At 45.0% G+C, this 23,611-nt stretch overlaps 2 protein-coding genes across 2 annotated transcripts; one reads left to right on the forward strand and one right to left on the reverse strand.

The window, feature by feature from the left end:
- The first annotated feature begins 486 nt into the window (after positions 1-486).
- Positions 487-5,136, forward strand: LOC115560854 (extracellular calcium-sensing receptor-like). Its single transcript, XM_030380474.1, has 8 exons — positions 487-723; positions 937-1,225; positions 1,427-1,513; positions 2,024-2,215; positions 2,418-2,951; positions 3,029-3,253; positions 3,643-3,766; positions 3,871-5,136. Exons 1-8 carry the CDS (start codon positions 497-499, stop codon positions 4,764-4,766), a joined length of 2,574 nt encoding a protein of 857 aa, XP_030236334.1. The 5' UTR covers positions 487-496; the 3' UTR covers positions 4,767-5,136.
- A 424-nt stretch (positions 5,137-5,560) lies between these two features.
- LOC115561141 (extracellular calcium-sensing receptor-like) lies at positions 5,561-9,348 on the reverse strand. Its single transcript, XM_030380961.1, has 12 exons — positions 9,183-9,348; positions 8,905-9,014; positions 8,646-8,798; positions 8,353-8,553; positions 8,006-8,160; positions 7,638-7,876; positions 7,384-7,534; positions 7,083-7,179; positions 6,869-6,992; positions 6,262-6,734; positions 6,088-6,168; positions 5,561-5,914 (listed from the first exon to the last, which is right to left on the reverse strand). Exons 1-12 carry the CDS (start codon positions 9,346-9,348, stop codon positions 5,561-5,563), a joined length of 2,304 nt encoding a protein of 767 aa, XP_030236821.1.
- Positions 9,349-23,611: the final 14,263 nt, after the last annotated feature.

The raw sequence follows: 23,611 nt of genomic DNA on the forward strand, positions 1-23,611 counted from the left end.
TTGACTGATGTAAATACCCTTGACGCAGACTAAATAAAACAAATAAATAAATTAAAAATTAGCTATCGGGTTTCATAAAAGGTCACAGTGGATGTATAACGTCGTCTTAGGACTCTATAGGAACAAATATTCTCTCAGGCTTAATGACGTCATCAACCTCCTTAAAGTAGAAATCCTATTTTGTTTTAATAATGTTTGATAGTTATGTCATCAACTCTGTCTAATACGTAGAATAGACTCAAATATATATATATCATTCTTAATTTCTTCATTGAAATAAAGCATTTTATACTATTGTATGCTTAAAAATTATATATAATTTAACCACAAACTTTTAAGCACGAGGATCATTCATCTCTATCAACCAATTGGACGTGACCAAAACACCCACTCAAGAGATGGTGTCATGAGATAAAAGGTGGGGCGTGTGATACATATATGATGACTTCTGCCTCTCTCTTTTATCCACTAGGAGAAGGGTGGGTGTTTAAACGACATGACTCTCTTATTTTTAATATTGGTTAAACCTCTGTTTGTCTTAATCCATGGTGCATGTGCAGACCCTGCGCCTCTGGTGAAAGTCTGCTCATTGCAGAGCAGTTTTGAGCCAGGGTTTGTTGCTGCAGGTGACTACATTATTGGGGGCATCTTTCCACTTCACTACAACCAGGAGATGCCAGACCTCAATTCCACCTACAGACCACCAGCCGTTAAGTGCAATGGGCAAGTTTAGTAGGTTAACAATAGTCTTATTTTATCACAGAAGAATCTAAAAGCACGAAATGTGTAATTTTGCATGCAAAATATAAAAATAAGCGATCTAATTGATATGGAGAATAGGAAAAACATCTTCCCTGATTAAAGGGATTGTGAGCATTTGTAATGTCATCACATCCATTAGTCATTTGTGTGTGTGTTGTGTTTGTACACATGCAGGTTTGATCCAAGGGCTTTCCGCTGGGCGCAGACCATGAGGCTGGCAGTGGAGGAGATAAACCAGAGCAAGAAGCTGTTATCCAATCACACGCTCGGCTACAAGATCTTCGACTCGTGTGCGTATCCACTGACAGGCCAACGGGCGGCCCTGGCGATGATGAACGGGCTGGCGGAAGCCGAGTCCCCCATGTGCCACGGTGCCTCGCCACTGCTGGCTATCATTGGGGAGTCAGGCTCTGCCCAGTCAATCGTGGTGTCTCGAATACTCCAGCCTTTCAGAATCCCAATGGTAAAGATGACTTGGGTTACGTTTACATTCAGTCAATTAGCAGGTGTTTTGTAGACAGAGCGACTCAAATTTCGGCTGATCACAATCAGAATACTCAACCAAAACGATGAACAATGATAAATAACAGAATTAACAAAGGAAATGCTGTGAAAGTTATAAATGCGTGCCATTGTTTTTTTTTTTTTACCAATTCTGTCCTAGATCAGTTACTTCTCATCGTGTGCATGTCTCAGTGACAGGAGAAAATATCCTACTTTTTTCAGAGTGATTCCAAATGATGACTATCAGGTAACAATGCCACAAAATGTCACACATATTATTATGTACAGCAAAACAAGACATGTGTAGTGCTTTCCAGCCACGGTGCTGAGGTGTGTGTGTGAGGTGCATGCAATATGTTGATTGCTAGTAATCAGTGTTAGCACCAAGCAGGGTGATCTGCACATGCACCTCATACAACCTCATACAAGTCCATTACAACATAACATAGGAAATATAAGTGGGCAAGCTGGTTTGCTAGCAGTGTTAGCAGTTCAATTGTTATCATGTTGTTATTACTGTTGTGTTACTGATGTGTAATAATAAAAATTACTTATGTAAATCGCTTTGGATTAAAGCGTCTGTTAAATGCCCTAAATGTAAATGTTAATGTATGTTCTAAGTCTAAACACAAATATCAGAACATGTGTGGATAAAATATGTACAATGCAATGCAATCGACCCCTTGTTTAATTAAACAACAATATTCCAATACAACACAAAGACAGCTGAATGGATCAAACTGCCCCCTGTGACTAGGTCAAGGCCATCGCCCAGCTGCTGCTGAGGTTCCACTGGACCTGGGTGGGCTTGGTGCGAGGGGACCACGAGTATGGACGCTTTGCTGTACAAGGTCTTCTCAGGGAGTTGAAGGGCACAGGCGTGTGTGTCGCCTACCAGGAGATGATCCCTTTGCTCTACAACCGCCAGAGGGCTCTTGAGATTATGCAGGTAGAGGCAAACGTATAGGATAAGTATACATTTGTAATCAGCAGATTTGAACCCTTAGGGGCTGGTTTCCGTGATCAAGTTGTTATGTTTAATGTTGTTAATGTTTAATGTCTTAATGTGCTATGCAAACAAACTTTTTCCTCCTTGTATTGTGCTCTGGTTTTCACTAGCACTCTCTTTCTCTTTTGTTTTTTGTTGAAAGGTGATGCAAGACTCTGGGGCAAAGGTGGTGGTAGTGTTTTCTGCCGAAGGAGAGATGACTCCCTTCCTGAAGGACTACATGATGCTGAACATCACAGGAATCCAATGGGTGGCCAGCGAGGCCTGGGTCACCGCCTCTGTGTTCGCTGGCAGGGAGTTCTACCCCTACCTCGGGGGCACCATTGGCTTCGGCATCAGGCAGGGCCACATCCGGGGGCTCAGAAGCTACCTGGAGACGGTAGACCCTCAGACATACCCCTCTAATACCCTGGTCCAAGAGCTCTGGGGTGCTCTTTACGGTTGCTCTCCTTCTCACTCCTTCTACTCCCCACTGGCCCCCTGCTCAGGGCAGGAGTCCCTTTTGGCGCAGCACTCGGGCTACATGAATACGTCGAGCCCCAGAGTCGCCTACAACGTCTACAAGGCCGTGTATGCCATCGCCCATTCCCTGAACAACCTTCTCGGCTGTCAAGAACATAGCGGGCCCTTCTACAACAAGTCATGTGCTCAAAGAAACAACATACAACCCTGGCAGGTACATCAAAACGTTGTTTTTGTACTACTGGTTTCACTCAAATAAAGAATGCTCATGTTGTCTGTTTGTGCCCCAAGCTCCAGCACTATCTCCAGGAAGTAGCGTTTAACATCGGCGGAGAGGAGGTGAACTTTGACCTAAAGGGAGACTCGATACCTTACTACGACATAATCAACTGGCAGAGAGGCCCTGGGGGAAATATTGAATTTGTCAACATTGGGTTGTTTGATGGAACAAAGGCTGCCGGGATGGAGCTTGTGATCGAGGAGGAGAAGATAGTTTGGGCAGGCCACCAGAGCGAGGCAAGCTGCTCACACTGTGTATTTACCCACATCAGATGCCAACTGTTGAAGATATGTAGGTTGAGGTGGAGGTAAGTCAGGATGCTCTAGATTTGACCTTGGATTTCATTTCTAGGTCAAAATGGACAGCTACATCCAGTCATTCATCTGGAATGACCATGTTACTTATTGTACAGTCCAGGGCTATAGCAGATAGAATGCTGTCCTATCAAAACCCACTTATTATTATTATAAGCATGTTCTGAAAATACATCGATATTATAGACTTTAACTTCAGACTTCTCTTTTCTTCTGCTTCTACAACACAGGCTGTGTGTCCTTTATGCTTAGCTTCAACTTTGAGCTTAATGGTAGGGTGCAAGCGATTAGATTATTCATTTTTTCTCTAGGTGCTGGTGTCTATATGCAGTGCCAGCTGCCATCCAGGATCTCGGAAGGCTGTCCGGCGTGGTGAGCCTGTGTGCTGCTTTGACTGTGTACCATGTGACACTGGGAAAATTAGCAATCAGACAGGTGAAACCTTTATGTTAAATAGGGCAGTATTGTATTGAGCAGTCTTCTGTTACATGACGACTTCTGTCTAAATGAAATGACAAAATAAAATGATTATCCCATAGATGCCATAGACTGCACGGTTTGTCCTGAGGATTTCTGGTCCAATACCGATAGAACGTTATGCATCCCAAAGAAAGTTGAGTTCCTAACCTACGACTCCTTGGGCATAGCCCTGACGGCGATCGCCGTGGTGGGTGCCTGCATCACAATAGCTGTCCTGGCAGTGTTCCTCCACAACAGGAACACAGCCATCGTCCGTCTCAACAACTCTGAGCTTAGCTTCTTCATCCTACTGTCCCTAACGCTGTGCTTTCTGTGCGCACTGGTGTTCATTGGCGAGCCCACACCCTGGTCCTGCATGCTGCGTCACACAGCCTTCAGCATCACCTTCTCCCTGTGCATCTCTTGCATCCTGGGCAAGACCCTGGTGGTGCTGGCCGTCTTCACCTCCACCAGGCCTGGGAACAACCTCATGAAGTGGTTGGGGCCCATGCAGCAGAGGGCTATCATCTCAACGTGCACTCTGCTCCAGGTGATCATCTGTGCAGCATGGCTTATAGATGCACCACCATTCCCATCCAGGAACACACTTTATGAGCATTCCAAGATAGTTCTTGAATGCAGTGTGGGGTCCAGCCTTGCCTTTTGGTGTGTTCTGGGCTACATCGGTCTCCTGGCCTGCATGTGTTTCATACTGGCCTTTCTGGCTCGCAAGTTACCCGGGAACTTCAACGAGGCCAAGTACATCACCTTCAGCATGCTGATCTTCTGTGCTGTTTGGTTGGCCTTCATCCCGGCCTACATCAGCTCTCCTGGAAAGTATGCAGATGCTGTGGAGACCTTTGCTATTCTGGCCTCCAGTTTTGGTTTGCTGTTCTGCTTGTTTGCGCCAAAGTGTTTCATAATTTTATTGCAGCCGGAAAAGAATACCAAGCAACACCTGATGGGGAAGAAGTGACGTGCAATCTGTTAACTGTCGTAGAATTTAAGAAGGTTGGTATATTCAGGATCATAAAGGGGGATTTTTCTGTCCAACACTATAGGCTCCAGTGGCTATAACAAATAAACGACCAGAGATATGAGGTGTGACAATTATTGAAAGAGTGCAATGACTTAGTCCAGTTTGTAATAAATGGATTATAGAGATAATATAGAGTTGTCTTGTAGGATTTGGACTAAATACCGACATTTTATGATCTTTTCATTTCAACAATTGTTATAGATTGATCAGTTTGACCAATACATATGTAAAAAACGATTTATAGATTGTGTTGCAAATTGACACCTTTTTTACTTTGTATTGGTGTAAGTTCTTTAGTACCCGCTCCTGAAACATCTTCATGAATGCTACATTGAGATGAGTCACATTGATAGAAAGGATTCTTTAATCTCTGCAGAATAAAGCATTGTGATTGTCTACATAATAATGACATACATGTTAATGCTATAAAATAAGATGAATAAAGGATTTTTTGTATGTCGCTATGTTTACATCGTAAAGACTTATTTGTTGAAAAATGTTTTGGTTACTGAAATACTTTCACCATGCAGTTTGTGCAGATTAGCGATAAACAAAAGCAACAGCAGCTTTCAAAGAACTGCTATAATGCTATGCAAACAAGATACAAGATTCTTATGTACCGATATTACTACCCCTTTCATCACGATTGTTAGCACATGATTGCTATCAATCCATGATAATTTAGTTGATATTTCAGGAAGTGAAACATTGTGTGCATTATCAGGCCTGGTTTATCGGGGAGATTTAATCATTCGCTTCTTGACATTGTTCTCAGGTCTCACTAAAATTATAAAACATTTAGGCACAAATATACAGAACAACAACCCAAAACTGGAGGCCAAGATGGCAAATATCTCAACGGCCACAGTGAATTTCCCCGGGGAGCTGACGTGAGCCGGGATGAACGAGAGCCACACAGCACAGAAGATGATCATGCTGAAGGTGATGAGTTTGGCCTCGTTGAAGGTGTCGGGCAGCTTGCGGCCAAGGTAGGCGAGGAGCAGGCAGAGGGACGCCAGCAGGCCGATGTAGCCCAGCACCAGGTAGAACCCAGCAGGCCACAGCTCCCTGCACTCCACCACGATCTGGTCACAAGACAGAAGAATGTCAGGGATCCAGGTTTTACCATGATCAGATCATTCCTGAACAAGCTAGACTTTCTGAACAAGCCAATAATCAATGCTTTTTTGCATTGCTATTACGTTTGATTAAATAGTTATAGTATTATACTATTATTTTCAATATATTCATGGTTAACCTTTCCAGTTGAGGCTTGGTACATTGGATTCCTGAATGGGAATGGGGGTGCTGCTGAGAGCCAACCAGCACAGAGACAAACCTGAGTGGAGATCAAGGAAATACCATGAACTTACAATGTCTGAACGCGAGTAAAGATGAACTGTGTTTGAAATCCCAACAGCCCACCGCCTACCTGAGGTGCAGTAGTGCACAAGATGAGAGTCCTTTGTTGGGCGGGGCCAAAGAGCTTCATAGCACCAGAACCTGGCCCAGTGGACCGGAAGGCCAGCAGAACCACAATAGTCTTGACCAATAGACAGGAGAGACATAAAACAAAACTGACACCGAAAGCGGCCTGGCGCAGTCTACACGTCCATGTGGACGGCTTGCCGATGAAGGGAAGGGAGCAAAGGAAACACAGCTTTAGTGACACCAGCAACAGGAAGCTGATCTCAGAGTTGTTTGCCCTGACGATGGGCGTGGCACGGAAGTGATGGAAGACAGTAGTGATGACGGTTGTCATGACGACCCCCAGCAGGGTGAGCGTGATCAGGATGATGCCCATGGTGTCGTACACGGACAGGAAGTCGTCCACTCCGGCCACACACTCCACCTTTCTCTTGTCAGACCAGTAGTACTCTGGACATTTTGTACACTCTGTAGAATCTGTATGTGGAAAACAAGTGCTGACGCTGAATTATCTTAAAGAAGTAAACACAACCAGTGGAATAACTATATGAGTTTATTCATGAACCCTGTTATCCCATGAATTTCTTTTAATAAAAAGGACATCTGTGTACCAGTTTGGTTGCTTATCTCTCCTTCTGCACATGGTAAGCAGTCAAAGCAACACTGAGGTTCTCCTGGGCGTCTAGCCTGCCTGCTTCCAGGCGGGCAGGGATCAGTGCAAAGAGACACGGGAACCTAAAAACAAATAAAACACAGCATTGTATATTTCTATAATCTTTAATTGATAGAACAGAGTTCACGGGAATGATGTGTTCCATTACCGACCTGTGATAGGCCTCCTGTCCATACAATTTTACTCTGATTCAGCTGCAGCTGCTGACGAATTGGAACCGAACCATCATAGCTTCCTACCTTAACAAATCTTAATTTATAGGGAAACATATTTGGAGATCCAAATAGACCAAATGGGAAAAAAAAATATTATTATATGCATTATATGTTTATAGCCATGAAGAAATGTTGAATCAACATCATCTTTTCAATATCTTTCCAATATTGAAGTTTATTTATTCCGTTAATTCATTCCATTATTAAGTTTCAATTTCTCATGAGAAATTTTGGTTACCTAATCTTTCCCTTGCTATCCTTCTGCCGGTTGATAATGTCATATAGGGGCACAGGCTCTCCATTTTCATCAAAATGTACTTTTTCACCAAACTGGTTGGTGAAATTAACCCTCTTTAGGTAGCTCAATAGCTGCATTATAAAAAAAAAAGGATATAGTCATCAATAAGTAAAACTGCCCCTATAAATTAGGGATTTGTGACTTTAAGAACAATATATACATGCATATTACTGTTTTCTGCACCTCTATTGGTTTTGATGCATTTTTCTTACACCCAGCTTCAGCGGTGGTGGCTCCAACATAACCACATTCAAGTAAATCGTGCAGTGCATGGGCGATGGCATACACAGCCTTATAAACGTTATAGGATATTCTGACTTTGGACAGCTCTGTGTAACTGCTTTGCAAATTGCTGAGATCCTCTGAGCCGGTGCACACAGGCCTCTCAGGTGAATCTGTAGTGTTTTCCTGGGCTGAAAACTTAAACGCCGTCCTTCCACCCACATACGTTTTAAGAGTTGAGGAGCGAGACTTGGTGTTCAGCCTTGACCCATGTTGATCATACTGCTCTATTACTCTTTCAAAGTCGTTGGCATTCATATTGGAAGGATCTGCCGTGAACTCCAACCTACAGTCGAACACTTCCTCCCATAGCATGTTGTGAAACTCAAAACCAGGCTCTGCCTTAGGCCGCACCTTCAGCAAAAACTCTCTCAGACCAGGTATGTAAACTCCTGGGAAGGAGAAGCCCAGTGTGCCTTGCAGGAGGAGGTGAAACTGGGGGGCAGTTAGCATGTTAGCGGTAACCCAGGATTCACTGGCTACCCATTGGATTCCAGAAACGTTCCTGGCCGCAAGCTAGTTGAAAATGATATACATTTGTCCAATACATAGAAAATTGGCAGAATGTGTTCCTTGGGTCAAAAATATGCCTTTATATTTTCTGAGGGCATAGACAGGACAACTCACCTCTGAGAACAGCTCTTGAAGCTGCACCTCCGAAGCAAAGACCACCACCACTTTAGCATTTGAGCTTTGGAGGGTGTCGGCCATTGCTCCAATCTCACCCAAGGTAGGGGATTGTGGGATAGTAAGATGGTATGCAAGGCAGCCTCCCAGTTGTATGAACTGATTAGAGAATGCTTGGATTCCATAACGACTGTAGTCATCCTTAAAAGCCAGAGACACACAGGTGAGGTGACATGAGCATGAGTTGAGTATGTTGAGTTATTAGTTGTAATACTTGTAAAGATTTGTCTTACCAGGGTCCCTACAGTGCCCACCCAGTTCCATCCAAAGAATTTAACAAGCTCAACCAGACCCCTGACTTGAAACAGATCACTGGGCACTGTGCGCAGGAAAGATGGGTAGGTGTGCTTGTCAGTGAGACAGGCACAGGTGGCAAAATAACTAACCTGAAGGCAAAATTGTAAAAATATAAAATTTTATGTTTAAATATATGCATAAACTCTTTTTATAACGGGTCGAGTATCTGGATTCACAGCGTTAGGTTATAGTCACCAGGGGGATGCTGAAGGGGCCCAGAATGTGTGCTATAGCACCAGTAGGGGATGAAGAGGCAAGGCCAACCACAGCCGTGATTGGAGATCCAGTAAGACACCTTCCTGAATCTGTGGTGCTTTTTGTTATTGTTACATTTCCCCTCATAGACTTTCTGTCATCATCAGGGAAGTGAGGTTTTTCCCATTCTTTATTACCTTCATTAGCTATCGTCCTTGACATCCTTTGAATGTTCTTTGTTTTCCCTTCTAAATTATTTATATTTATCCTATCTTCACCCAATGTGTTTTGCCCTTTCGTACTGTGAGTGAGTAAAGACAAAAGAGCTCTGAGGCTGGTGTGGATGTGATCACAGCTGTCCATAATGTGGTAGCCAAGCGTAACGCCAGGGAGCAGAGCTGGGTTCCGGTTAATTTCCTCCACTGCAAAGATCATTGTCATCATCCACCGGAAGGCTCTGTCGTCAAAACTAAAAAAGCAGCACACCCAACAGCAACAGGAATAAGAACATAATAAGATAGTGATCAACAATCAACTCATCAACACATATTTGCAACCTGTAAAACATATACAAAAAAATGTATAGACTCCAATAATGCAAACTAGCAACAATTTATGAATTCATATTTGTTCATATTAGCTTCGAGTTGATCAAGAAAATGAATACATATATTCTGCATTACCGGTCTGCTTACCCATTGCAAGGTCCGTTCTGAGGTTTGCTATTGTAGGTGTCACGGGAGTTTGAGACAAGGTAATGCACAGGGAACAACCCACCAATGATCACATCTCCCTCTGAGCGAAGGGCCAGCAGCTCGCTGTTTCCCAGAATCACACATTCAGACAAGAGCGATACTCCAACATCTCTAACTCCCTCTGTCCTCTGATCAGACAGTGGACCCACCGTATGTTCCACCTCCTCCAGAGCTCTTGACCCGCAACTCAGCTTGGACCAACCTGTTTCAAACAGGTGAGAGATCATCAAAATGTGAAGGCTAGGTAGGAGCCAGACAGGTTGCCGAAGGAGAACCACCAGCAGAGGATGTAGCGGCCGAACTGGTTCCATAATGGCACTATAGTGGCTGATAACTAACAAAATAAATAAATAAAATGAACAAAACCAACAAAAGAATATTCAAAAATCTCAATGCATCTCAATTACACATGTGGTAGGTTGGATGTGATGAATATGGTTTGTAAGAATTAAGGTGTACAAGAATGAACAGTTAATTTGCGGTTTCTGTATGTCAGAACAGAGGAAGACGCTTAAAACCTATCCTTGTAAAAGGATGGTGAACTGGCATATATAAAACTGACCAACCTTCTATAATCAGCTGAGGCTTGTCTGGACCAATCAGAATGAAGAGACAACTTAAGAAGTGTAGGACAAATCCAAATATGGACAAATAAGCCTATGAATGGTCCAAATTCTACTGCAGCTTTTATGAATATCATTTTCCTGTTGTCGTTTTAATAATATCAATAGAAAGGTGACTAAAATTTGGCCAAATGCAAAACTTTTCTTTTTTATTACACTTTGCACCACTATGCTTTAGTCTCGTGGACTGAACACTGCACTGCACATGAGGAAACAGCAGATCCAACGGCAATACATACTCACCATAATCACCTAATAATCATAACGTTTTCATCTTCCTGCTCAGGTTACCTGAATAAGTAAGGAATGTAAACAATGGTCCTTGTGATAAAACATTTTCCTAGCACAAGTACTTGTATGCCAATTCACAGTAATGTTGTCCAGATAATATGTAATGAACGATAAACGTTTGGAATAAACAAATTTATTCCAAACTTTGACAAATTATATTGGCAGCAGATGTTTAAGGGAAGCCAAGAGATGTTATGATGGTTTGATCACCTTGACTGGTATTACCCATAAGGGATATTACCTCCATCTTGTGGTCATAATACAGTTTACCCAGCATTATTGATTCAGAGAGAAGCCATGGCTGACTGCAAACAGTGCATTCTTGGCACAGACTTGTCCAGATAACCTTAATGAGACCAAGTTTATCACCCTCACCATGCTGATCTTCTGTTTGGATAACTTTCATTCCAGTTTGTGTCAACTCCTCTGGGTAATATGCAGATGGTGAAGAAGTATCTGCAAATGTAATATCTAATCTGTTAGATTGGTCTGTTAGGAGCCAAATTAGGACCAAAGTGTTATTTAATTCTGCTTAAACCTGAGAGAAACTTTAAGAAGCCCTAAATGGAAAAAGGTGTCTATCAGAGGATATGGACTACGTTACATTTGTTATTTTTGTGATGCTCAGTTTGACCAACAGATCTGTCTAAAGAGAAAAATATATACAGAATATATATTGTGTTCAAATGTCTCTCAGCATTAGATACACCTGTTGCCTGGTAATTTCCGCAAGAAAACACAAAATCCCATATGGTCATGCTGTCATAGATTTGGAGGATTTTCTAATGAGACCTATAGGTCTCATATGCACCTGGGGCCGTATTCACAAAGGATCTTAGGGCTAAAAGTAGGTCCTCACTGGCGAATTTAGGAGTAACTCCGAAAAATAATGGGCGTGTCACTCTTAAATTTAGGACTGCTAACTTTTTTCACTAAGAGCAATTCACAAAGTATTTTAGGCCTAAAAGTAGCACCTAAGTCTAGGAGAGCTTCAAAGTCCTCAAGAGGACTCCTAACTCAGTAAGACCTATTCACAAAGAATCGTAAAATGGCTGCGATAAGAAATGTTTAGGGTATTAAACTTGTTGTGGAGTTAGTGCGCGATGCAATAACATCACCTGTAGCAGCCCTTGACATCGAAATAACCGGAGAGTCTCTGACGGGTGCAACCTTATATTGTAGAAACCTTTTGTTGATATAGCACCGTGAAACTAGAAAAAGTAACACAAAATGGTTGCACTTATACACAAATATATTAACATCAGTGCAGTACAATTTCCATGTTCACAAATAAAAGAATGACAGAAAACATATTTCAGCACAACAAAGAAAACTTAAACGTTTGCATTATTTGCTTCACTTACATAAAGACACCAAAATTAACATAATCACACTAAAGGCATACAATAAACCAACATATCTCGCTCCGCTTGCCAAGGGTGCAAGACGAGGGTAAATTGAGAGGGAAAAGTTGCATTCACCGGACATTCATGGGTCAGCCGTTAGCTTGCTTCATACGCTATTCACAGACATAAAACGGCATAGAAATGCGACCGGTGTAAGATGAACTATAAAACTTACACACAACCCGTACCCGCGTAAAGATTTATGCGCGTAACGCAGCTAAAATGTTGCTTGACCATTTTGTGTCAAAAATGGTCCTACGCAGCTACGCGCCTACGCTCCTACGCGCCTAGATGAGTCCATGTCCATGCAAGTGAACGGAGCGTTCCCTCTTCGTCATAACTATCAAACAAAACATCCTTCACATTCACCGAGCGAACATTACGAAAGTAAAATGCACATTTCTCGCTAAAAATGTTTCCATAAACGCATTTAATGGCGTAACTATGTTACTATTTCCACCCAGAATATAGAAAGTTGTCGGCCGTGGCTGCGCTGGAGTCCGAAGTAGGAAACCCAAACGCCGCCGTGTTTGGGTGATAGAGTTTAGATCGGGTTAGATTAAATAATCTCGGATATAAATAACAATAATCGGGTTAAATAACTTCACATGGTGTGTCTGGTGTGTTTCCAGCGCTTCGTAGTGTTGATTAGCAGATATATAGTCCACCAAGACGTTGAGGTTGCTTAGTAACCAGAGACTCAGTCCATGCAAGTGAACGGAGCGTTCCCTCTTCGTCATAACTATCAAAGCAAACATCCTTCACATTCACTGAGCGAACATTATGAAAGTAAAATGCACATTTCTCGCTAAAAATGTTTCCATAAAAGCATTTAATGGCGTAACTATGTTACTATTTCCACACAGAATAAAGAAAGATGTCGGCCGTATGCTTCTGTCCAAGCTCACTACTCTCTGCCAGTGACGTTGGGTCAAGCTCAACGCTGATTGGCCAACGCGGCTAATCGTCATGCGTATGAGCGTAAAAAGTTCAATTTTTTGAACTCCTCGCGTACGCGCGTATATGTACCCGCGTAAATATACGCGGCTCATACGCGGCTAAAATTTTGCTTTAGCGCATGTAACGCGTGTACGCAGCTCATACGCGCGTAAACCAATGGTTCCCTATGGAAAAATTGCCGATTTTATACGCGTCGTACGCGGGATACGCGTTTGGTGTGTTCGTACCTTAAGACATTAACTTCTGTTTTCGACGCGACTACGCGCGAAACACGTATCGCCGTGAATGCTGCTGTGCGCCTCTAAAGGGTACCGGGTGAAACGTAAACAAAAAGTTCCGGGGCGCAATACAGGTGGATACACAATAGGTCTGTTGCCCCCCCACCAAATCATGTACTGATGAACACTGGGAGAATCATACAAGATTTCTTGACCATACAAAAAGACCGAACTAAAGAGACTAAATGTATGAACAGGTCTCGTATGAAAACTAATTAAACATTTACCCACTTTCAAGGATTACTACAAGTTTTTGAATGGGCCTCTCAATAATTGAGGGTTTGAACGCTGGGCCCTTTTTCTTTGTCAGTGTCTTATCTCCCATTTGGACCTTGACTCGCAGAAAAAAACCATCAGTTCCTTCTGTGGTTTCTACCACACGCCCCAGTCGCCATTGGCTTCTTGGTAGCATGTCCTCCTTGATGATGACTATGTCATTGACTTTTACGTTCCGGAGTGGTACATGCCACTTCTGCCTTGTGGAAGACTCCATTAAGTACTCCTTTTTCCACCGGCTCCAGAACTGTTCCGTGAGGTACTGCACTCTGCGACACCTCTTTGCAGCATACATATCCTGCTTCACAAACTTTCCAGGCGGTGGTAACGCAACCTTGGACTTCATCAATATGAGGTGGTTGGGAGTCAGAGGCTCTGGTGCCATGGGGTCATTTATTCCATCCACAGTTAAAGGACGACCATTAACGATGGCCATAGCTTCATAGAACAGTGTTCTGAGAGATGCCTCATCCAAACTTCCTGAACACTGAGTAATTGTGGCGTTTAGCACCCCGCGAATGGTCCGGATCTGTCGCTCCCAGACTCCGCCCGCGTGACTTGCAGAGGGGGCATTAAAGATGAACTTGCACTGTTTGTCAGCCAAGAAGGCTTCCAATATCTTGGTGTCACATTGTTTGAGAGCTTCTCTGAACTCATTTCTAGCTCCTACAGTTTGTGCCATGGTCACAGTGTAATTGGCAAACGGCTCCTCTTAGACTGATGAAGCACCTTAAGGCGTTGATAAAGGAGTCAGTGGAAAGATCTTCAAGCATTTCGATATGGACTGCACGTGAAGATAGACATGTGAGGAGGAGTCCATATCGTTTGTACTCTTTGCGGCCCCTCTTGATAATGAATGGACCAAAACAGTCCATGCCAGTGTATGTGAAAGGGGGTGAGACTTCAACACGTTCTTTGGGAAGCTCAGACATACACTGCTATTCAGTTTTGCGTCTGAGTTGTATCAACTTGGCGACTGCTTTGCTCCCACCAATCGTCCAAAATCCATTGGCTCTCAGTTCCATTAGGGTTTGACTGCGGCCCTGATGACAAATCATGGCATGATAATGTGACAGAACTAACTTGGTTATGGGGCTGTCCTTAGGAAGAATGACTGGGTGCTTTAGTTCATGACTGAGACTTGATTTGGTCAACCTTCCACCAACTCGAAGAAGTCCCTGATCTAGAATGGGGTTGAGGCGTTTAAGAGGACTTGAGCTAAGGAGGCTATCTCCATTTCGCATTAACTTCAGCTCTTTAGGGAAAGCTTGCTGCTGGACGAGGGCGATCACCATCTCAGTGGCCTTCCTTCGTTCGTCACAAGGTCGCCATGTTGACCTGCTTTACACCTTAATCGTTTGATCCTTGCAACCACCTTTATGAGAGTTGACCAACTGGAAAGCTGGCAGAGACGACTCAGAACATCGTTTTGTTCAATTGTGTGGGTTGTGAACGATTCAACTGCTTTGACTTCTGGATCACCAACTAACAGCTGGTGAAGAGTTTGGTGATGTGTGAACTTCTGGTTCCCATAAAAACTTGGGTCCTGACAGCCAGGTTGTTGACGAGATATCTGATGCACGAAGACCTCTAGAAGCGTGGTCGGCTGGATTTTGTGTCGTATCGACATAATGCCACTGACTTTGGTCTGTAGTATCTCTTATCAGTTGAACGCGGTTAGCAACGAACACGTGAAACCTTCATGCCTCGTTGTTGATGTAGGCCAGTACTACCTGGGAATCGGTCCAGAAGAACTCTTTGCCAATCTGCATTTCAAGTTTGGTTTTCAACATCACGCTCATCCTAGCTGCAGTGACTGCAGCTGACAGCTCCAGTCTTGGAATGCTCAAAAGCTTTGTGGGCGCGACCCTCGCTTTTGCTATTACGAGGCAACAATGGACTTTATCTTCATCATTTTTGTATCTTAGGTATGAACATGCACCATATCCCACATTGCTGGCGTCGGAGAAGTGGTGTAGCTCCACCTTGACAACTTTACCAAAGTCTGGAGGATGGTAACATCTGGGTATGGTGATTTCTTTCAACATTTGTGGCCCATTTTTCCACTCCTCCCACCGTGGGGCTAACATTTCAGGAAGCAGATCATCCCATCCAATGCCACGGCGACATAACTCCTGCAGGATACACTTGCCACTGAGAACAAAGGGAGCTGAAATACTACGGCGGGTTGGTGACTGGTCCTTTGTGACCACGTTGAAGCCGAAGGTGTCATTCTCAATTGACCACTGGATGCCAAGTACATGTCCATCTGGTGTCATGTCAGGTTTAAGGTTGAGGGGACCAGTGGTTGTTGCCCTTTCTGAAGGGTCTATACATGAGAGCACGTCACTTTGATTTGAGTTGAACTTGTGCAGATGTAAGCCTCCACTCTTGCACAGCTCTTGAGCTTCAACAATAACATTTTGGGCCTCTTCAACTGATGAAACACTGGTTAAACCATCATCCACATAGAAGTTATTTTCTATAAAGGCTGATGCTGCAGGGTAATCAACTTTGTGTTGCTGTGCCAGATACTTAAGGGCGAAGTTTGCGCATCCTGGGGAGGAGCCAGCGCCAAAGAGGTGGACTGCCATCCTATACTCTTTGGGTTCCGTATCCAACTGACCACCCTCCCACCATAGGAACCTTAAGTAGTTGCGGAATTCAGGTGAGACAGAGGATTGATGAAACATCTTTTGAATGTCACAGGTCACGGCCACTGCTTCCTTTCTGAAACGACAGAGTACTCCCACCAAGGAGTTGGTTAAATCAGGACCTGTCAGTAGAGTGTCGTTAAGGGAGATGTCACGGAACTAAGCTGAACAGTCAAAAACAACTCTGAGTTTGTCTGGCTTTCTAGGGTGGTACACCCCATGGTGCGGGATGTACCATACAATATCTCCCTCAGAAGCTACAGGGGCTGGTTCAGCGTCACCTTTGCTGATGGTTTCTTCCATAAAGGCTTTGTAGTGATCAAAGTACTGCGTGTGGATCTTTAACTTCTTCTTGAGGTGTTCTAGCCGAATTGCAGCCAGTCTGTTATTATTTGGTAGCGCAGGGGGATTGTTGTCTTTGAAAGGAAGGGGCATCTCATAGTGTCCATCTTCTCTTTGCCTTATAGTGTCACAAAGGAGTTGTACAAAGCGAACATCATCTTGAGACACAAACTTGTCCTCATAGCTCCGTTCACTGAAATCTAACTCCAAGGCATTGAGCACATCGGTGACTGGTGGCATTGGCATTTCTTTAGCTGCAACTCTGTGCACAAAGCTTTGGCCGTCTCGTCTGTCGAGGTGTGGGTTGGCTGACACTATGATGCTCCAGCCGAGGGCGGTTCTTTGGGCAAAGGGTTCGATTTCGGTACCTGTAATGACCTCTAAAGGAGCTAGTGCAGATGGGCAGTCTTAGCCGATTAATAGTCCCACTTCACAGTGTTGCAGTGGCTGTAGCTTGTTTGCTAGGCGTTTGAGGTGAGGCCACTGAAGTGCTGTTTCCCTTGTAGGGATGTGAGATTTATCGACTGGGATGAAATCTTGAGTGTAGGCTTGCTTTAGCTGCACATAGGTCTCGGAGTTAAATTCACGAACACGTAAGCCGCATGTAGCCTTACTTGCTATAACTGTGTCCACAGATGTCCTCGTACTGAGCTTGAGTTGGATCGGTTGAGTGCTCATGTCAAGTTCAGACACTAGATCTTCTAAGATAAAAGTCGTGTCACTTTGTGTGTCGAGAAGCGCATACGTTAGGATTTCCTTTTGGGGGTCTGTTGCAGCGGACACAAGGACAGGGACAATGCTAGATGTGGCGGAACTATACCTTGTCAGTGCATGTGCCATAACCTTACGAACTTCCTTGGTTGCGCCATCTCCTGATGCTGCTAAGCTGCTCCTTGAGTTTCCTACAGGCACTTGGTCTCTATTTATGTGTAGACAGGTTGGATGACGTTGGCTACATATGTTAGAGGTGTGACGTCCTTTGCAGTCTTTACTTACGTGACCTTTCCTTAGGCATCCAAAACAAAGACGATCTTCCTGAATGAAAGCCTTCTTTTCATCAGCAGTTCTTGCTGCAAAGGTTGGGCACTTAACAATACCATGACTTTCATCTTCACAGACTGAACAAGGTGGCCTTGGATGTGAGGCTGAGGTTTCTGGTGGGCCAGAGATGAAGGACTTTGTTTGAGCGTGTGTGTTTAGGGCTTTTGCTCTCTTGGGATATCTCTCGTCTTCAAATTTGTTGTTCATCAGGAAGGGGGAGGCAATGGGGTTGCAAGCTATTCTGGCTTCCTTCTGCATGAACTCTGTGAAACCAGCAAAGGTTGGATACTCTTGAGATTTGTCTAACTCGTTCCCTACAATGAGACTCCATCTATGTGCCATGGACTTTTTGAGGAGCTTATGATTTTCTTCACAATCGTTGAGGATGGCTAAGCCTTTAACGTGGGGAGTGGCTTCGGCGCAACTTTGCAGAAAATCTGCAAACTCTCTGAGCGCTGCGGGGTCATTTGCAGCTACCTTTGGCCATTTTGTGAGTTTGTCCCTAAAAGCCCTTTGGATGATGAATGGATTTCCGTATCTGTCCTGTAGCACGTTCCAAATGCCCTTATATGCGTCTTCAGTGTTTCGGTAGAAGAATCCCTCAACTGCTCTGCGTGCCTCCCCTGCAAGATAACTCTTTAGGTATAGCATTTTTTCACACACAGGGAGGGGCTTCTGGCCGATAAGTGCCATAGAGGATGTCTTCCAATCCAAGTACTCTAAAGGGTCACCGGTAAACGTGGAGGGTTCTGGTACAGGCAGACGATTAAGAATAAGTGAGCTTGCAAGCGCTTGGGTTAGACTCACCTCCTCTTGATTTCTCAACATCTCAGGGGATCTTTGCTGAGATTGAAATGGCAGGGCTCTTGGATTTAGTGGAGTTTGAAGATCAGTATTTAAATTTTAGGTAGTCGGGCAGTATTATGCTGTCGACCTCTTGATTGCAACTTTCAACATTGTCAAAGGCATTGTATGCTTTGACTCTTGCTGCTGCTACCTTTACTTCCTTTGACGCTTGTAGCCGTTGTAGCTTTGTTTTCTCCTCCTCTAGTCTTAATTTAACCTCTGCCTCTTTAAGCTTCCATAAAACGGCATAGAAATGCGACCGGTGTAAGACACATGAACTATACAACTTACACACAAAATGTTTCAATATGAACCCAACATTTATCTAACCAAAATACAGGCTTTAAGACATATTAACTTACGTTTTCGACGCGACTACGCGCGAAACACGCATCGCCGTAAATGCTGCTGTGCGCCTCTAAAAGGGTACCGGGTGAAACGTAAACAAAAGGTTCCGGGGCGCAATACAGGTGGATACACAATAGGTCCGTTACATCCCCGACTAACAGGAATAATCAGATTAGTCCCGAAATAAAATGTTTGGCCACACTACGTTATTTAACAGCAGGGGAAATGCAACTTTGCAATGCCGACGATTTAAAAATATCGCAACCATAAGTCATCCGTGCCATAAACTTTCCTTTGGACATTCAACAATTACACAGGATAAAAGCCAACTTCATGGCAATTGCAGGTATGCCCGGAGTGGTCGGTGCTATTGACGGGACGCACATAAAAATAATTGCGCCATCAATAGACGAGGACGTGTTCGTCAATATGAAGAAAGTGCATATTTTAACATAGCCTAATGGATGTTGTTGCAAAGTGGCATGGAGCTTCAGCTACCCATGATTCGCGCATTTTAATGGAGAGCGTACCAGTTGGGTGTCACTTGCTGAGTGACAGTGGCTATCCATGCAAGACGTGGCTCTTGACACCCTACCTCAATCCACAACCGGGAGCACAGTTAAAGTAGGCTATAACATGTAAGTGATTACGCAGATTACGCTTAGTCCTATGCGTAAAACACATTGTATTGGCTCTTTGACGCCTTTTATTTGTTGAATCCATATTTATTATTGTTTACTGTTTTCCTCCATATATGCTAGAGCACACAAACATACAGGAAATGTTGTGGAGAGAGGAATTGGGCAGATGAAACGTCGGTTTCATGTCCTCCACGCCGAAATACGCCTCACCCCAGAGAGGGCAAGCACAGTCATCACTGTATGTGCCTTCTACACAACCTCTGCAAGCGGAGGAATATTCCACAGACGATGATGATGATGATGATGATGATGATGATGATGATGATGATGGCGATCAACATGACAATGAATTTGGCCGTGTGGAACCGAGTGGACTGGCAATTAGGGATCACTTTGAATACACATTTTAGGTAAACACCTTGGCACAAATCAGTCAACAATTGTGTGGTTCACAACATTTCTGTTTTAGCGCGAGTTAGGAGGACTCCTAGCGGTAAGATAAAATGCTTTATGAATACGGCCCCTGATGCATATTGTAACGACCGGTGTTCGCAACGTGTTCCTCTTCCGGGTTCGTGCCGGGGATTCTGGGGGATTCTGGGAGCGCATGTTGTTGCGGTTATTGTTGCTGTTATTGTTGTTGTTCTGGGTCCGTTGCTAGTTGTTGGTGTTGTTGATGATCAGTGGGGTTAATGGGTTGGGATTGTTCATTGTTGTGTGTTGTTCTGTTGTGTGTCGTTGTTGCCACCATCACCGAGAATGACTTGTGTGTTAGTTAGGTGTGCTGTTCTATGTACGTGTTTTGGAGTTAAATAAAGAGGGTGTTTCTGTAGTCGAGCGGTGTATGAGGCACAACACCCCTATTTGACCAAAAGCCTGACTCCCTGTTTTTCCTGGTCGGCGCTACATTGGTGTCAGAAGTGGGATGCTTCCGGCTCCACAACGGGGTGGTCCACCGCAGCTGGCAGGACCCTAGGGGTAAGAACAACATTCTGCAGCTGTTGGTGCCCCGTGCGCTTCGTCCCCAGGTGCTGCAGCTGGTCCACGGCTCGGTGGGAGCGGGGCACTACGGGAACGCCAAGACCCTGCATCGCCTGCGGGGGCAGTTCTACTGGCCGGGCTGTCAACGGGACGTGGAGCTGCATGTCCACTGCTGCGACACCTGTACGGCGCAGAAAGGGCCTGCCCAGCGTTCCCACGCCCCGCTCCAGCAGTACCTGGTGGGAGCACCGATGGAACGGGTGGGGGTCGACGTCCTGGGGCCGTTTCCAGTCACCGACTCCGGCAACCGCTACGTCCTCGTGGCCATGGACTACTTAACCAAATGGCCAGAGGCATATGCGGTGTCGGATCAGAGCGCTGCCACTACCGCGGAGAGGCTGGTGGAGGAGATGTTTGCCCGTTTCGGGGTCCCTGCCGAGCTCCACAGCGACCAGGGGCGGAACTTTGAGTCCCAGGTCTTCGGGGAGGTCTGCCGGCGGCTGGGGGTTCACAAGACCAGCACGACGCCGCTCCATCCCCAGAGTGACGGGTTGGTGGAGCAGTTTAACTGCACCCTGGCCACCCAGCTCGCCATCCTCACCAGCCAGCACCAGCGGGACTGGGACCGCCACCTGCCCCTGGTCCTGTGGTCCTATCGGACAGCAGTGCAGGAGTCCAGTCACTGCACGCCGGCTGCCCTCATGTTCGGGCGGGAGCTCCGGGGACACCAAGTCCACTGGTGTTCGGGTCCCCTCCCGAGCCTGAGATCGCTGGAGGTGCGGCTATGGACTATTTCCGCAGGCTGAGGGATCGCCTGCTGGTGGTCCACGACTACACCCGCCAGGCTCAGGCTGCCTCAGGGGTGAGGCAGAAGAGGGGCTATGACACTCGCTGCCTCGCAGGGTGTGGGTGTACTGTCCCGTCAGAAAGAGGGGGGTCTGCCCTAAACTGCGGAGCCACTGGCAAGGACCGGGGGAAATCCTCGACAGGGTGTCCGAGGTGGTGTACCGGCTGCGGATGCCGGGCGACCGGGGGCGTGTGGTAGTGTTGCAACAGGACAGACTCTCGCCGTACCGCCCCCTCGCCCCGGTTGTTGCTGGTGAGGGAGGCGGAACTCCTCGTGGTTCCCCTGCCGGCTCCCCTGTCCCTGCCGGCTCCTCGGCTGGGGCCGTTGGCCCTGCGGCTGTCGCCCCTAGGGAGGCTCAGCGGCCGAACCGGCGGCGCCGGGCCCCTGAACACCTTAAGGACTATGTGTCGAGTGATGGGGTCGTCGGGGACGACTGACCCCTCAGATGGGTGCTGTGTAACGACCGGTGTTCGCAACGTGTTCGTTCTCTCCCGGGTTCGTGCCGGCGTGTCGTAGCACCGTGTCGGCGCTACAATATCAATAGGTGTTATCGATATATTGGAGATCTGGGGCCGTATTCACAAAGCATTTTATCTTACCGCTAGGAGTGCTCCTAACTCGCGCTAAAACATTTTATATAGGAGTTTTTTCTTAAAAGTTATTCACAAAGCCGCTGAGACCTACTCTTACTAAGGATGAATCACTAAGAATGAACAAAGAGTGACGCGCCGTTGCTATGGATTACGTCAATTCTCGTGCACGAGTTTAGAAGCGGTCAGTTTGGTGATTGGTTGTTCAGACGAGCCCACTAAATCACCGAAAAACAAGGAAATAGACTAGGCTAGAAATGAATTCCTATTAAGTAGGGATGCACGATATATCGGCAGTGATATCGTTATCGGCCGATGTTAGTCAATTTTTAACATATCGGCATCGGCCTGATAAGTAAAACTGGTCCGATATTAACAGCCAATATTTATTTCCGTCTAGTTGCCGTTGTGTGTGTTTTTTGCCCATGCGCAGCTTGTTTGGTCATGTGACATTGTCAGTGACGCAGCCAGAGACGCACGGAGAGGCAACGGAAAAGAATCAATGTCGGCGGTTTGGATGTTTTTTACGGTCTCAAATGAAGGTACTCGAATTGCAATATGCAGTACTTGCAAAGCCGAAGTAATGCGCGGAGGATGCCGTGTCAAATCATTATGTACATTATCATAGAGAAATACAGTTTCTGTTGTGTTTTACTTGGCGTGCCGTAATCCCATTGATCCGTAATCCCATTGAACGGTTCTCCGGATCAACAATAGGGCTAGAACCGAGTGAAAAGACTACAACCAACCTCCCTTGATATATTTGATTTAGCCTATTTCACAGATTTGAGTTGAAATTTACTTAAACTTGAAACACTTTTTGTAATTTATTAGACAAGTGTCTGGTTACCATGAATAATGGCAAATTTGATTTAAGTTATAAAACCTTGTCAAGATATTTTGATTTGTGATCGTTATTGTGATTTATGATCCAAACTTTTTCATAGATGCAACTTGTAAAAGTAGCCTAAAACTAACGCTGTTATTAACTTGTGTTTGTTATGGATGCCCTGTAACTAAACAATGCATTTCGAAGTTTTGGTAAATAAAGAAAGAAATAACCTTTTCATATTCACAGTGTTTACATGTTCTTCAGTATACAAAATCATCATAGAAACCTGTTTTTATACCAATATCGATATCGGTAAATATCGGTTATCGGCCGTAACAGCAATTTTAATATCGGATATCGGTATCGTTCAAAATTTTCATATCGGTGCATCCCTACTATTAAAGGTTGGGTATGGAATTCGCTTTTTTGGCCATTTCTGCAAAATTACTTGAAATCGTTATCATAACCCACTTACAGCCATGAGTAACCCAAGTACTGACATGAAAATTAAACAAGTCAATCATCTGTGGAACGGGCAGGGCTCGAAAAACTCCAGCCAATGATTTCCAGAGCCACCGAGTTGCATTGGACAGTAAGTACGTCAATCAAACGGTCGTACTGCACTCCCCCTCCCCGCGCGCGACCCCTTCGTGCACGTACTCAAACCTCGTGACCCAGAGCAAGCTTCTGTTTGTTGTTATCCTGCGGTAGCTACTGGAGCTAGCTAACTAGCAAATGAAGCGCTCTCGCGCATCTGTGTTCGCTCGTGCATGATTGCGCGTCCATGTACTTGGAATGGGTGGAGTCAGAGTCAGCGTTGAAGGAGAGGGGACCATTTGGCTCGAAAAACTCTAGGACCATTTGAGTTGTGTATTTTCAAAATCTGCTGGCATTTCGCAAATCCCATACCCAACCTTTAAGTAGTTATAGTGCAGTTAGCAGAATACATGCATGATGATCATTTTGTGCAGACCACGATAATGAAGTTTTAGCCTG

The sequence above is a fragment of the Gadus morhua genome, chromosome 16 (genome assembly GCF_902167405.1).
Source record: "Gadus morhua chromosome 16, gadMor3.0, whole genome shotgun sequence".
Classification (NCBI taxonomy): Eukaryota; Metazoa; Chordata; class Actinopteri; order Gadiformes; family Gadidae; genus Gadus; species Gadus morhua.

What these genes read in the sequence shown, in the direction of transcription:
- LOC115560854 (XM_030380474.1), top strand. Translation starts at nt 497, where the DNA reads ATGACTCTCTTATTTTTAATATTGGTTAAACCTCTGTTTGTCTTAATC. An exon ending in TTCCAAATGATGACTATCAG is followed by an intron (nt 1,514 to 2,023) that starts GTAACAATGCCA and finishes CCCTGTGACTAG; the next exon opens with GTCAAGGCCATCGCCCAGCT. An exon ending in GGGCTCTTGAGATTATGCAG is followed by an intron (nt 2,216 to 2,417) that starts GTAGAGGCAAAC and finishes TTTTGTTGAAAG; the next exon opens with GTGATGCAAGACTCTGGGGC.
- LOC115561141 (XM_030380961.1), bottom strand. Translation starts at nt 9,348, where the DNA reads ATGATGACAATGATCTTTGCAGTGGAGGAAATTAACCGGAACCCAGCT. An exon ending in GTGTAAGAAAAATGCATCAA is followed by an intron (nt 7,535 to 7,637) that starts AACCAATAGAGG and finishes GATGACTATATC; the next exon opens with CTTTTTTTTTTATAATGCAG. An exon ending in AGAGATAAGCAACCAAACTG is followed by an intron (nt 6,735 to 6,868) that starts GTACACAGATGT and finishes TTCCACATACAG; the next exon opens with ATTCTACAGAGTGTACAAAA.